At 42.5% G+C, this 14,067-nt stretch overlaps 1 protein-coding gene across 3 annotated transcripts in view; it reads right to left on the reverse strand.

The window, feature by feature from the left end:
• Window positions 1-14,067, reverse strand: part of galnt2 (UDP-N-acetyl-alpha-D-galactosamine:polypeptide N-acetylgalactosaminyltransferase 2) — a 62,528-nt gene that overhangs the window by 30,951 nt on the left and 17,510 nt on the right. The window contains exons 2-3 of one of the 3 annotated variants that reach the window (XM_078399056.1): window positions 10,159-10,252; window positions 6,735-6,821 (exon numbers count right to left, since the gene is read on the reverse strand). The exons of 1 other annotated variant lie outside the window; for it this stretch is intronic. In XM_078399056.1, coding sequence (XP_078255182.1) covers window positions 6,735-6,821; window positions 10,159-10,252 — 181 coding nt within the window. The remainder of the gene's footprint in view (window positions 1-6,734; window positions 6,822-10,158; window positions 10,253-14,067) is intronic. One more of the 3 variants, XM_078399057.1, reaches the window with a different exon arrangement.

Below are 14,067 nucleotides of genomic sequence, written 5' to 3' on the forward strand. Positions count from 1 at the left end.
ACTGGAAATTTGTAAATATGTGTTATCAGCAAGTTCAAATCAAAAACAACTGCAGATACCAAAAATCAGAAAAGAAAAAAAAAATGGTAGAAACGCTCAGCAGATCTGGCAGCAACTGTGGAAGTAGAAACAGTTAACAGTTCAGTTCTGGGTCTCTTTGTCAGAACCTAGTGTGATAGAATCATGGGGGAGTTAATAAGAACTTGAGAAGCTGCATTAACGGTTTCTCTTTCCACAGAGGCTGCCTGACCTGCCGAGTCTTCCAGCATTTTCTGTTTTTACTTCAAAGAACTAGTCTGCTATAACCATCCAACTCCCAAATCTCTAGGACAGGTCCCATGGATAATGCTTTAGTTCTAAATATAGTAGATTAAGGAACTTTGCATTGATTTATTTCTATGATAGGCAGTTCTGCGAGTAAATCAGAGGAAACTATTGATTCTGAGGCAAATCAGCCACAGCAACTGAGAAATTTAATTTTAGTTAGTTAAAAAAATATGAAATAGGAAGCTAATGTTAGTAATGATGACCAGAACATAACAATACTATATTGCCATAAAACCCAATCTGGCTGAACAATGGTTCCCAAGGAAATCTTCCATTGTCAAATCAATCTGGCCTGTAAGGGACTAAAAACGCACAAAGTGGGTGACTTTTAATTGCCATTCCATACGGCGCAGCAAGCCACTCAGATTTATCAAACTAGGAAGAAAAATAAAGAGTACGGCTTAAAAGACTACCAGGTTTTCATCAATCACCAATCAAGACAAAAGTGTATTCAACCATGCTACATCCTCTTCACTAAAAGCTGGAGATTGGTGTCTAAATTGGGACCAATATCCCACAGACAAGGTATACTCAGAGTCATACACACAGTCTAAAACCAACGTTTATCAATACCATCTATGGATCTGTCACAAGGAGCGTCACATGGTTAAGAGAGTGGACCTCAAGATGGACTCACAACTGCAAGAAGTGTTGCGACATAAGCTCAAAAATAGACAAGGAAATCACCTCCTGAATTCCATCTTACTGCCCTCGCTCAACTGAAAAAACAGCAATCATCTACATTGACCACATTTGGAAGAAGCACTCAAGATCTAGCCAAGGCTTTCGGCACATTGGCCTTCATTGGTCAGAGTAAAGGGTACAGATGTTGAGAGGTTATGTTACCGTTGTACATGACATTGATGAGGAATAAAGAGTATTGTGTTCAGTTTTGGTCATTTTGTTATAGGAAAGATGTTGTTAAGCTGGAAAAGCTGCAGTGAAGATTTATGGGGATGTTGACGACTTGAAGGCCTGACCTATAGGGGGAGATCGAGCAGGCTAAGAATTTACTCCTTGGGAGTGCAGGAGGATGAGGGGTGATCTTACAGAAGTATATAAGTTCATGAGGGAGATAGGGCAAATGCAGTCTTTTACCCAGAGTAGAAGAATCAAGAACCAGAGGACATAGGTTTAAGGTGATGGGGAAAGATTTAATAGGAACCCGAGAGACAACTTTTTCTTTGCACAAAGGGTGGTGGGTATTTGGAAAGCACTGTCAGAGGAGGTTGTTGAGTCAGGTACTATCACAATGTTTAAAAAACATTTGGACAGGTACATAGGTTTCGACAGATATGGACCAAATGCAGGCAGGTGGAACTAGTGTCGATTGTGCGTTTTGGTTGGCATGAGCAAGTTTGGCCGAAGGGCCCGTTTCCACACTGTATGACACTCTGACCCGAGGCAATGGAAGCAGACAGAATCCTGCCTATAGCACTGTACACAAGCTCCACAACTGGCCACCCAAGCTGTTCCAGAGCCATAACAATATTGGCACCAGTCATCACAGTGGAAAATAGCTCTGTATATCATGTCCACGTAAAACAGAATAAACATCCTTGGACTGCTTTCATCAGGAAAGTGACGAAAGGATGTCATTAACTGTCGATTTGTTTAACACTCAATCTTTGTCTCCAGACCGTGTCGTAGACCAAAAAAGAACAATAGAGCAGTATGACAGGTATAAGAATGACTCTTCTGGGCATCACAAGCATTTTGCCACACATGATATTTAGGAATCCAAACAAAAATAAAGTTAATGGGAATTGTGTGGTGAAAATGTGTACCAGCAAGGGTCATACGTACCCAAAGGAAGATGGTTATAATCTCAATCTTACCCTTGGTCACCGCTGCTAAGGTTTCTCTGAACAGTGGCTGAGGATCAACCATCTTCAGCTGCTTCCTCAATGGCCTTCCCTTCATAATCAGGTCTTGTGCGGAATTCACTGTATTGTGTTCCAATCACAACTGCTCAGACAGTGACATGGTTTTATTCACATGTCGCACACCAGGACAACATTCAGGCTTCACTACCAAAGTATCAAAGGTTTCAAAGGTATTTTATTGTCACGTGTACCAATTAAGGTACAGTGATATTTGAATTACTATACAGCCATACGAACAAAAAAGCAACAAGACATACAATTACATAAAAGTTAACATAAACATCCACCACAGCAGATTCCCTTCATTCTTCTCTGCGATGGAAGGCAATAAAGTCTAATCTTCTTCCTTCTTTATTCTCCAGCGATAGGGGCAGTCGAACCATCCGTCGGGGCGATCGAAGCTCCCGCAGCCGACGATCAAAGCTCCCTCGTCGGGGAGGTCAAAGCTCCCGCGTTCGGGAGGTCAAAGCTCCAGCATCGGGGAGGTCAAAGCTCCAGCATCGGGGAGGTCAAAGCTCCAGCATCGGGGAGGTCAAAGCTCCCGCAGCCGGCGGTCAAAGCTCCCTTGATGGGGAGGTCAAAGCTCCCGCGTTGGGGAGGTCAAAGCTCCCGCGTCGGGGAGGTCAAAGCTCCCTCGTTGGGGAGGTCAAAGCTCCCGCGTCGGGGAGGTCAAAGCTCCTGCGTTGGGGAGGTCAAAACTCCCGTGTTGGGGAGGTCAAAGCTCCAGCATCGGGGAGGTCAAAGCTCCAGCATCGGGGAGGTCAAAGCTCCAGCATCGGGGAGGTCAAAGCTCCAGCATCGGGGAGGTCAAAGCTCCTGTGGCTTGGAGCTACCGAAGTCGGTCTCTAACCAGGGACCGCGAGCTCCACGACGTTAAAGTCCCGCAGGCTCCTGTAGCACTCCCGTTGGAGCTCCCGAAGTCGGTCTCCAGCAAATGCCGCCAACTCCTCGATGTTAGGCCACAGTGCGGACGGAGATACGATACGGGGGGGGGGGGGAAAGGGGGGAGGGAAAACGCATCTCTGTCGAGGTAAGAGATTAAAAAAGGTTCCCCCAACCCCCCCTCCCCACATAAAACAAACTAAAGAACACTAAAACATACATTTAACAGATACTAAAAAAAAACAAAGGAGGAAGAGACAGACAGACTGTTGGCGAGGCAGCCATTGCTGAACATTTGTGCCACATAATTGTCAGCCAATGGGAATTTCATAGATTCAGAGAGACATGTAGCAGTCCTTTGGCGCACCGAGTCCACACTGACCATCAACCACCCATTTACACCAATCCTACATTAATCCCATTTCCTTTTGTTCTCCCCACAGTCTCAACAACTCCCCCACGATTTTACCACTGACCTACAAACTACTGGCAATTTACAGTGGCCAATTAAGCTGCCGACCTGCACATCTTTCAGATGTGGGATAAAATCCCTGTGGTTACAGTAAGAATGTGCAAATTCAGAAGACGGCATTCATGGTCAGGACTGAAGCCGCTCTCTGCCGCGGTGAGGCACCATACTGTTCAAACGAAGACAATCTAATAAAGGACTCTAATCAATGCCAGAAATATTATTCACTTGCCTAAATGAGGCTAGCTCTAAAAGAACCAAGGACACATGAATGCAACTGGGTATCTGGCAGCTGATGCACCTCCAGCATCAGTACATTGTAGCTACATTATGTACCATCTGCAAGATGGTATGTTCAACAGTTCTTCCCAAACACATTAACTTCAACCCCAAGATTAAAACTGGAAACGTTAAAATCGCTAACATATTTTCCCCTCCAAGTTACACATCATCCTAAATTGGAAATGTATCATAATCTATTTATTTTCTTTGAGGGAGAAATTTTGGAACTCATTTGCAACAATGGGTGGGTGGCTTCACTACAGTGCTTCCAGAAGGCTGCTCACCATCCCCTTTTTAAGGCCAATTATAGAGAGCCAATAAATATCAGCCTTGGCAGCAATGTCCCTATGTCATGAAAAATATGCAATAAAAGGGAGGCATTAGCCCTACAGCCATTTCATGTCCAAAATACCTCAGCATGCAGCAGAAGTATTCATTTTGGCTTTAATCTTTTGCATGTTTAATAGGTAAAATAGTGATTTGAAAAGTATTCTGCTTTTTAAGTCACTATTTTACCAGCCTAATATGCAATTCTTTTTTGATGTTGGATTGTTTTACCCTTATAAACTGACAGTTGGCATGTTTGCTAAGCAAATAGACAGCTGTTGGGTACTTAAATGTATTGTGTGCTAATTTGCATGGTGTTTATGACTAAAATTAGTCTACGTGTCCCAACATCTACAGCTGGTATCATGGAACATAGAAAAGTACAACACATCATGCCAAACATGATCACAAGACAAACCAATCTTTTCTATCTTAAACATAGAAAATAGATGCAGGAGTAGGCCATTCGGCCCATCGAGCCAACAATGCCACTCAATATGATCATGGCCAATCATCCAAAATCAGTACCCCATTCCTGCTTTCTCCCATATCCCTTCAATCCGTTACCCCTAAGAGCTCCCAACATTTGATTTTACAAATTCAGAATTTTGATGTCCAAAATTCAGAATTTTGATGTCCAAAATTCAGAATTTTACATCAAAATTCATAAAATGGCACGTATTGCAATTTTTCAGGAAAAAAAGTATGCACGCCAAATGCGCGTAGGCGTTGCGCTACATTCATGTGTGAAAAACGACTATTATTTCCAGCAGTCTGTAGTTCTTGGACTACATGTACAATGTCAGGCCTATCATGTGCATTTTCTGCTATTTATAAAAAGGTTATTGAACAGAAATACCTTTTACAACACAAAGAAAAAAATGTTTTGTTTTGTTTTCTCTATTTTGCTTTTTCCTCACACAAAATATATGACTAAGTTATGAAGAAAGAGTTTCATTAAAAAATGCACATACCTAATAATTACATTGAAGACATACTTGCTCCAGTGGTCTTCGACAGCAAATCACAACAGTCCAGTACCCCCCACTACCCTCCCCACCCACCCCCACTACCCCCACTCCCGAGTCCCCCCCTACTCCCCTCCCCTCTTTCCCCCGACTACCGCCCTCCCCCCCACTCACGACACCCGCTCCCCCCACTCCCGACTCCCAGCCCCCCCACTCCCGCCTACCCCCTACTCCCCTCTCCCCCCACTCCCCACCTTTTCCCCCCACCTCCACTCCCCCTCCCCCCACTCCTCCTACCCCTCCCATTCTCCCCCAACCCCCTCCCTTCGTTCACCCCCCCGACAGCCACTCCCCCCTCCCCTGCCCCCCTCCCCCATCCCCTCTCAACATCAACGGGCCTCGTGCTAAGCAGCGAGGCGAGCCCGGCGGCAAGGTGAGTCGGGGCCAACGGTGAGGCGAGTCGAAGCCAGCGGCAAGGAGAGGTGAGCCCAGCGGCGAGTCGGGGCCAGCGGCGAGGGGAAGCCCGGCCAGCGACGAGGCGAGTCGGGGCCGGCTTCGAGACCAGGCCGGTGGCGAGGCAAGGCCGGGCCGGCGGCGAGGTGAGACCAGGCCAGCAGCAAGGCGGGGCCAGCGGCGAGGCGAGGCCACTGGCGAGTTGAGGTGGGGCCAGCGACGAGGTGAGACTGGGCCAGTGATGAGGTGAAGCCAGGCGAGGCGGAGCGAGAGGCAGGGCGAGCGGCGAGGTATGTGTTTTGCGGAAAAATGTGAGGTGAAATCGGAATGGCGGAAATGAAATAAGCGGATACTTTCCGGCAAATTCGGAATGGTTGGGAGGTTCGGATATCTAACTGTCTTCCTGCACACGGTCATATCCCTCCATTCCCTGTACATCCATGTGCCTATCTAAAAGCCACTATTGTATCTGCCTCCATCACCCCTGACAGTGGGTTCCAGGCACCCATCATCTTCTGTGTCAAAAAATTCACCTGCACATCTCCTCATCTTACAGCTTTGTCCTCTAGTCTTTGATGTTTCCACCCTGGGAAAAAGGTTCTGAATGTTTAGTCTATCTATGCCCCTCATATTTTTATCATAAGATCAGGTCTCCCCTCAACTTCCTGCGTTCCAGGGAAAATAATCAAAGTTTGTCCAACCTCGTAGCTAATACCCGCTAATCCAGACAGCATTCTGCTAAATCTCTTCTGCACCTCTCCAAAGCCTCCACATCTTTCCTGAATTGCACACGATTCTCTCAATATCAGAGGTTGGGCAAGTCAACAAGTGGGTGGCTGTGTAGAGCACACAGGGAAACGGAGGAGCTTAAACAGATTAACTATCAATTCCATGATATTGTATAAATTTAAGGATTTAATAATTTGTCAATATTTGTACCTGCTCAGGATATGTAGCTACATCATAAAGACTGAATTAATTGATGACAATGTCCTTTTACTACCTTCTCGGGATAAAGAGGAGAGGTAATAAATCAAGTTTCTTATCATTGCCAAATACCAAAATTTATACATGGTCTTGTAATCCTGGCATTCTGTTATCAAACAACGTCAAGGTCTAACAGGAACCATAATGTTTTACCTTTATGTGGCTGTTCAAAGATGTTAGTAATTACTAGCTTTTGTTCTCTATCTCTCTCCTTTTCCTTCTTGACATGACTAACTCCATCTAAATGGGTTACAAAGAATATCCATTACAATTCCAATTTTCTAATACCACATCACGCAAAAGCAAATAATTTACCTATTATCAAAAGTTCATTGTGGGCGGGTGCAGTAATTGTGAAATTACAGGTTATCCTTATTGTTTTAATTGCTGTGTTTTCATAATTACTATTACTAATTGCTGATAAAGTCATAGAGTGATTCAGTGTAGAAACAGGCCCTTCGGCACAACTTGTCCACACCGGCCAACAATGTCCCAGCTATACTAGTCCCACTTGCCTGCGTTTGGTCCATATCCCTCCAAACCTGTCCTATCCATGTACCTGTGTGACTGTTTCTTAAACGATGGGATAGTCCCAGCCTCAACTGCCTGCTCTGGCAGCTTGTTCCATACACCCACCACCCTTTGAGAAAAAGTTACCCCTCAGATTCATATTAAATCTTTTTCCCATCACCTTGAACCCATGTCTTCTGGTCCTCGATTCCCCTACTCTGGGCAAGAGACTCTGTACATCTACCCGAACTATTCCTCTCATGATTTTGTACACCTCTATAAGGTCCCCCCTTATCCTCCATGGAATAGAGACCCAGCCTACTCAACCTCTCCCTATAGTTCACACCCTCTAGTCCTGGCAACATCCTCGTAAATCTTTTCCAACCCCTTTCAAGCTTGACAATATCTTTCCTATAACATGGTGCGCAGAAATGAACACAATATTCTAAATGCAGTCTCACCAACGTCTTATACAACTGCAACATGACCTCCCAACTTCTACAATCAATACTCTGACTGATGAAGGCCAAAGTGCCAAAAGCCTTTTTGACCACCTTATCTACCTGCGACTCGACCTTCAAGGAACCATGCACCTGTACTCCTAGATCCTTTTGCTCTACAATACTACCCAGAGGCTTCAAATTAACTGTGTAGGTCCTGCCCTCGTTCGTCGTCCCAAAATGCAACACCTCACACTTCTCTGTGTTAAATTCCATCAACCATTCCTCCGACCACCTGGCCAATCGATCCAGATCCTATTGCAATCTTTCACAACCATCCCCCACTATCTGCAAAACCACTCACTTTTGTATCATCAGCAAACTTGCTAATCTGGCCCTGTATGTTCTCATCCAAATCATTAATGTAGATGACAAACAGTAACTGGCCCAGCACGGAACCCTGAGGCACACCACTAGTTACAGGTCTCCATCCTAGAAGCAACCTTCCACCATCACCCTCTGCTTCCTTCCATGGAGCCAATTTGTTATCCATTCAGCTATCTGCATGTGGAGTTAACAAGCCCCACCAACATCTCTCAGCAGACTCCACAACCACTTGTATCATTCCGTTTTTCTTGATCTCCACTCTATTACAGACATTTCCTTTGTTCTCTCCATTCTATGCAGAATATTATTGATTTGTCATTTCTCTTGGAATGCCATTGGCCTGTAATGTTAACTTTGTTCCTCTCTTCAAAAATGCGGGCAATACTCTGGGTCAAACAACATTTTCTGTTGTTATGCTCGCATGGTCATTTCCTAAAGAGTTACCAACAATTCGTCCTTCCCAAGTTCTAAAAGAAACATTTATGAAACAGGTTTAAAAATGTATTTCCTGAATAATGCAGAAGTATTTATATTATACAATTCTCAACAAATTGGAAGGGATAAAGAAATATTTGAAGAAAGGGAAACTTTCATGTGGCAATTATTAACCTGCATGAAAGAAACTGGGATCTTTTACAATCACATAACTGCATTGAATCACCTGCATACTTTATGTCATATTATTTCACAAAATTGTTGGAAATGGAACGGACAGCTTTAAAAAATATAAAGCTTTACACACTGGATACAAATCAAACATTTTGCTATAATGCACAAAATTCAATTCAAAGTAACTTACAATGGATAGCATATTTAGATTATGTACTTTGAGTTAAAATAACTGATAAGGAAAAAATAAGCAAGCAAAAGGAGAATTAATAAAACATAAGGAAAGCTATTAATATTTATGGTTGGAGATATGAAGAAAGACTGCAAAGTTGGAAACATGGTAAAGGCTTAAGCGCAAAAAAATGTACTCAAAAACAGAAAAAATTGAATAAATCATCCAAAAAGAACAAAGCATGTAATGGGAGTGTAAAAAGAGGGCAGAAAGTATTGGTAATCATAAAAAGGATTATAACATAGGAGTCCAGCTGTTGGAGCAATCAGAACAATCCCTTTCCCTGCTATTTTCCCACAAATTATTCCCTCAAACATAGCCATTTACTGAATTCTACCATCCACCTACACTTGGGGTAATTTGCAGTAGCCAGATTATCTCTCAGATAGCACACCGTTTGGATGTGTGAGGAAACTAGACCCCCCCCCCTCTCTTGAGAAACACATGTGGTCACAGGGAAATGTGCTAACCCCATACACAGCACCAGAGGTCAGAGGCCACCTACTCATGCCACTGTGTCATCCAAGTAAAACTGACTGATGCAGCAAAAGTAGCGTGAAATGTGGTTCAGGATGGTAAAGAGCTACTCAGTAGAGACTTGGAGGAGAATGGGTTAATTATACATTTGGAAAAGAATGGGCTAATTAAGGAGATGTGAGGGGCAAGTTGTTTTTTTACACAGAAAGTGGTAGGTGCCTAGAACATGTGGCCAGGGGGTGATGGAGGAAGGAGATACAATAGTGGCATTCAAGAGGCTTTTAGATGGATACATAATTATGCAGGGAATGGAGGGATATGGATCACATGCAGGCAGAAGGGATTAGTTTAATTTAGCATCATGCTCGACACAGATATAATGGGCCAAAGGACTTGTCCCTATGCTGTACTACGCTAGAGTGTTTAAAGTTCTAATTAATCTATTATTTAAAATATATATATATACTAGAACCATGCCTAAAATGGAAGATATTGACTTGAATACCAAACACAAATTAAAAAATACAAACATAACTTTCCTAATTAAACAAGTCACTAATTTAAAACTACGTCAACCTATTTGAATTACTGGCTGGTACACCTGAAGCGGGAATTGTGGTTCATAACCATCTATAATTAAAGACCTCTGTTCATTAGAGAGGGCTGAAGAAAACAAGGCTGTTTTTCTCCTCAGATGATTTTCAACAAATCAAACCTTCTAGCCCCAGACAAGGCTTGATACCTGGTTTCCCTGTGCACTGATATAGAAAGAAACCTTTGTGTTTCTCCCAGAAATTCACATCCCATTAACAATCTTCAGTTAACTAATAATGCAAAGTGCAACTTGGACATGAATCAGCACAAACCACCATCGATTTTTGATATTCCAGACTTTTCCGCATTCAGAGCTTTTGAAACCTACCAGGTGGTAATGTTTCCACGTTCTTTGTTTTTCCTTCTGCATTGCTGCTCTGACCATCCTTTCTTTTATTTGGATCCAAAGCATTCCACTCATCCTATCAAACAAATTATAAGAGAATGATTGTATAAGTAGTAGGATTAATTGCATGACTTTGCTATAAACTGCTCAAATATAAACCATCTTGATTTGAGAAATATCTACTTTACAGCAAAGTGGGTCGTAACACTGCACTATAATGACTCTTATGTACATAAGAGCAGTATCAGAATTGGAAAATTACCAGAAAAAAAACATTGGGACCCCAAATAACCTTCCCTCTCTCAAAATAGAATTTTAGTGGCTTGCTAAACACCCCTAAACTCAATTAGGAAGATTTTTTTTAAAAATCCAATCTGGTATCGTGAATCGCAAGGCACCAAAATTGGAAACTGATACAAAATAGACAATAGACAAGAGACAAATATCCTCTGTACTCCCTCCTTCACTTTCCTCATCCACGTTTTCTTCTTTCCTATCCCTGCACCTTCCTCCCTACCAACCCACTCAACTATTCACATGGATCATCATACCAACCTTGGCTGAACACATTATTTGAATAATGCCAGGCAAATTTGGATTTCTTAATTCTTTGATGATGAGCTAGACCAAAGGTTAGATTAGAATGGTTTATTGCCACATAGTGGCAGTGAAATTGCCACATAGGTGCAGTGAAAGTTCAAGGTAAACAGTATACCTACAGTAATGATAAATACAACAATGAATGCAACACAGCAGAATGGTGCAATATTGCAGTACAAAATCCCAGTAGCGCAAAAGAAAATGAAAGCATAATAATGGAATAACAGAGGTAGAGTTAAGAGTACGAATTTGTGGCAGACCTCTTGGAATGGGGTTCAGTAGTCAAATGGGGAAGGAGCTGATCTTAAGTCTGGATGATCAAGCTTTCAAGCTCCTGTATCTTCTCCCAGCAAGTAGAAGAGAGAAATGGGAATGGCCAGGGTGGCAGGAATCCTTGTCGATAATTCCAACCTTCCTCATGCAACACATGGCGAAGTAGAAAGATGGAAAGAAACGATGAGCCTCTGTTGGACTGGGCTATGTTTACCACTCTCTGCAGGTTCAAATAGTCAAGATTAGAGTAGTTTCCATTCTGGGCTGAGATGCATCCCATCAGAATACTTTCTACAGCACATCTGTACAAGTTCGAGAGAATTCTTGTGGATATGCAGGCTCTGTTCAGACCCTAAAAATAAATATATGTTGATGCACTTTCCTAATTACCACATCAGTATGAACGGAGCAGGTTAGTTTGCTGGTGATATGGATGCCTGGGAACTTGAAGCTGTCGACCAGCTCTACAGCAGCTCCATATATGAAGACATGGTTTTTGTTCACCACCTCGCTTCTTTAGGACAACAACAAACAACTATTTTGTCTTTCTGACAAGTGGTAGGTTATTGTACTGACACCATGGACTCAGACAGTTTTCAATCTCTTGCATCTCATCGTTGTTGGAGATCCGGATGACAAGAATGGCATCGTCGGTGAATTTAAAGATCGAGTCAGTCTTGTATTTGGCCAAATGATCATGGGTATACAGGGAGGAGAGCAAGGAACTAAGCACACAACCCTGCGGGCACCAGTAACGGTATTGGGAAGCACATTCCTGGATTTAGCTTGATTGAAGTCAATGTCTTGAAGGTGTTGACACAGTATAATTTATCCAGTGCACATCTTGGCATTTGCATGGGTGGAGTGTAGACAATTGACAAGACGGTGGAGGTGAATTCCCTCGATGACATTTTTATGAACAATATTCTAGGTCCGGAGAGTGGAATTGAGCTAAGACCTTCACATAAATGCAACATAAAACATAGACCAAAAAGCAGATGCTACTACCTTCTCCCTTGTCTGACGATTCATATAATAGAGAAACCCTCAGGTGGAATAGGGTCAGGCAAGTCAGGGGTGAGTCATGTTTCAGATCTCCCTTTGAAAAGCAACCTTGCTCCAAGCTCTTCAAGTTTGTTCTCGAATGATTGAATGTTAGTTAGCTAGATATACTGGTGAGGGGGGGGGGTTGATGAAATCACTGGCATTTCAGCCACCTCCAACCCCTGACAGCCACGCCTCTGTGCTTTGTATGTACCCACAGCTGCGCCATTGCATCAGGCATAGTAAAGATGGGTGGTTTTGAGAGTTCCTGTTGAGGTAGCAATGATTGGCATACACTTTCAGCGTTGGAACAAATGACTTTTGCAGTGGTGGAGAAGATAGTTTGTAAGGAGATGCAATCATAAAAAGGCTGTTTTAACTGTTTTAAGAGGTGCATCCTGTAAAATGTCGCCACTCTCCAATATCAAAGACTACTGCAATCAGGAACAACCTTTCTATTGCTGTGCGAGAATTATCAAAACAAAATGTTACTGTAGGTTAAAATAGAACTTGATCAGGATAAAATACTGCAAATCCGATTTCAATTACTGTTTGAACCTCGGTGAGAAAGAAGATGAAGAAAAAGAAAACAAACACAAGGGATAGCGAATGCTGGAATCTTGAGCGAAAAACTAATTGGTGAAGATTCTCAGCAGGTCAAGCAGCATCTGTGGAGGGAATGAACAGATGATGTTTCACATTAGGAACCTTTTACAGGAAAAGAATGTGTTACTCTTATAACCTCATGCTATCTCAAAATTGCTTTTGAAATATGACAGCTGCTATTGTATTGACAGCCAATTTGCACACGACTGTGTCCCTGAAATATCAATGAAGTAAATAACTAAATAATCTATGTCTATCTATTGATTGTGGCACAAGTGTTTGACAGGTTACATTAGCACTGTGGATGTATGGCAGATATTACAACAGAAGATGAAGGTCCTTTGTGGAAGTTAACAAATTGAAGTGAGAAAAAGTGTGAAAAGGTAACATTTATAATCTGCTTGCAACAAGCTCCAATCCATTTTGCACAACATCAGTAATCAGAGGGGTAGAACTGAGAAATCTCATGAAAATGTACAATTTCATGCAATCTATACAACCAGGTCAGCCATAAGAACTTTGGCATCTGGCTTGGGGACAGAAAAGAGATAGGGAAAGGGAAAATAGTGGAATAGGGAAACAGTGGAATAGAGAAAATCTAGAGATGACAGAGGCCAGGAGCAGTAAGAGAGAGAGCATGCATTAAGGTAACAACAGAAGGCAGGACAGAGAGCTGGGGATAAAAGGGATAACAGAAAACAAGCCAGGAGCTGGAATTAATATAGTGGGGTTGGAGGTAAGACACAGTGGTTTATTAGAATGGTTTATTTGAGGTTCCCCAGGAAACAATTGTGTAGTGAAGGAAAGGGATAGAGGGGAGGAGCCAATGTACCACTGAATCTATCAGAACAAGCTAAAATCAGTGGGTAGCAGAGGAAAAGCAAGCAATGAACCAGAGAGATTGAGTAGATTGCTTTTTTTTAAAGTATTTTATCTAAAGGGGATTTTAATGTAACTTATAATTATGTTAGATTCAATCCACAAAGACTCTTAGATATGCAGACAGTGATATTTAGGACAAATCAAATGCAGCTTTGTATCAATTAGCCATCTCCCAGCTGTACAGCTTCACATTATTAGCTTTCAGACAATGAAGCCCTTTGAGCTCTTTCAAGAGCTGTTCATGCATTTAACATCAGAATGGTCTTTACATGATGACCTCAGCATGAGAGTTTATTTAAACAATGGCAGTATCTCCATCACCAAGGGAGAGGTTTATTTAAGCTGGTACCTTTAATTACAATAACAGCATTTCAAAGATACTTGGACAGGTACATGGATAGAAAGGGTTTAGAGGGATATGGACCAAATGTGGGTAAATGGGACAAGTTTAGATGGGGCATATTGGTCGGCTCGGACAAGTTGGGC

Source organism: Rhinoraja longicauda, chromosome 5 (genome assembly GCF_053455715.1).
Source record: "Rhinoraja longicauda isolate Sanriku21f chromosome 5, sRhiLon1.1, whole genome shotgun sequence".
NCBI classification, from domain to species: Eukaryota; Metazoa; Chordata; class Chondrichthyes; order Rajiformes; family Arhynchobatidae; genus Rhinoraja; species Rhinoraja longicauda.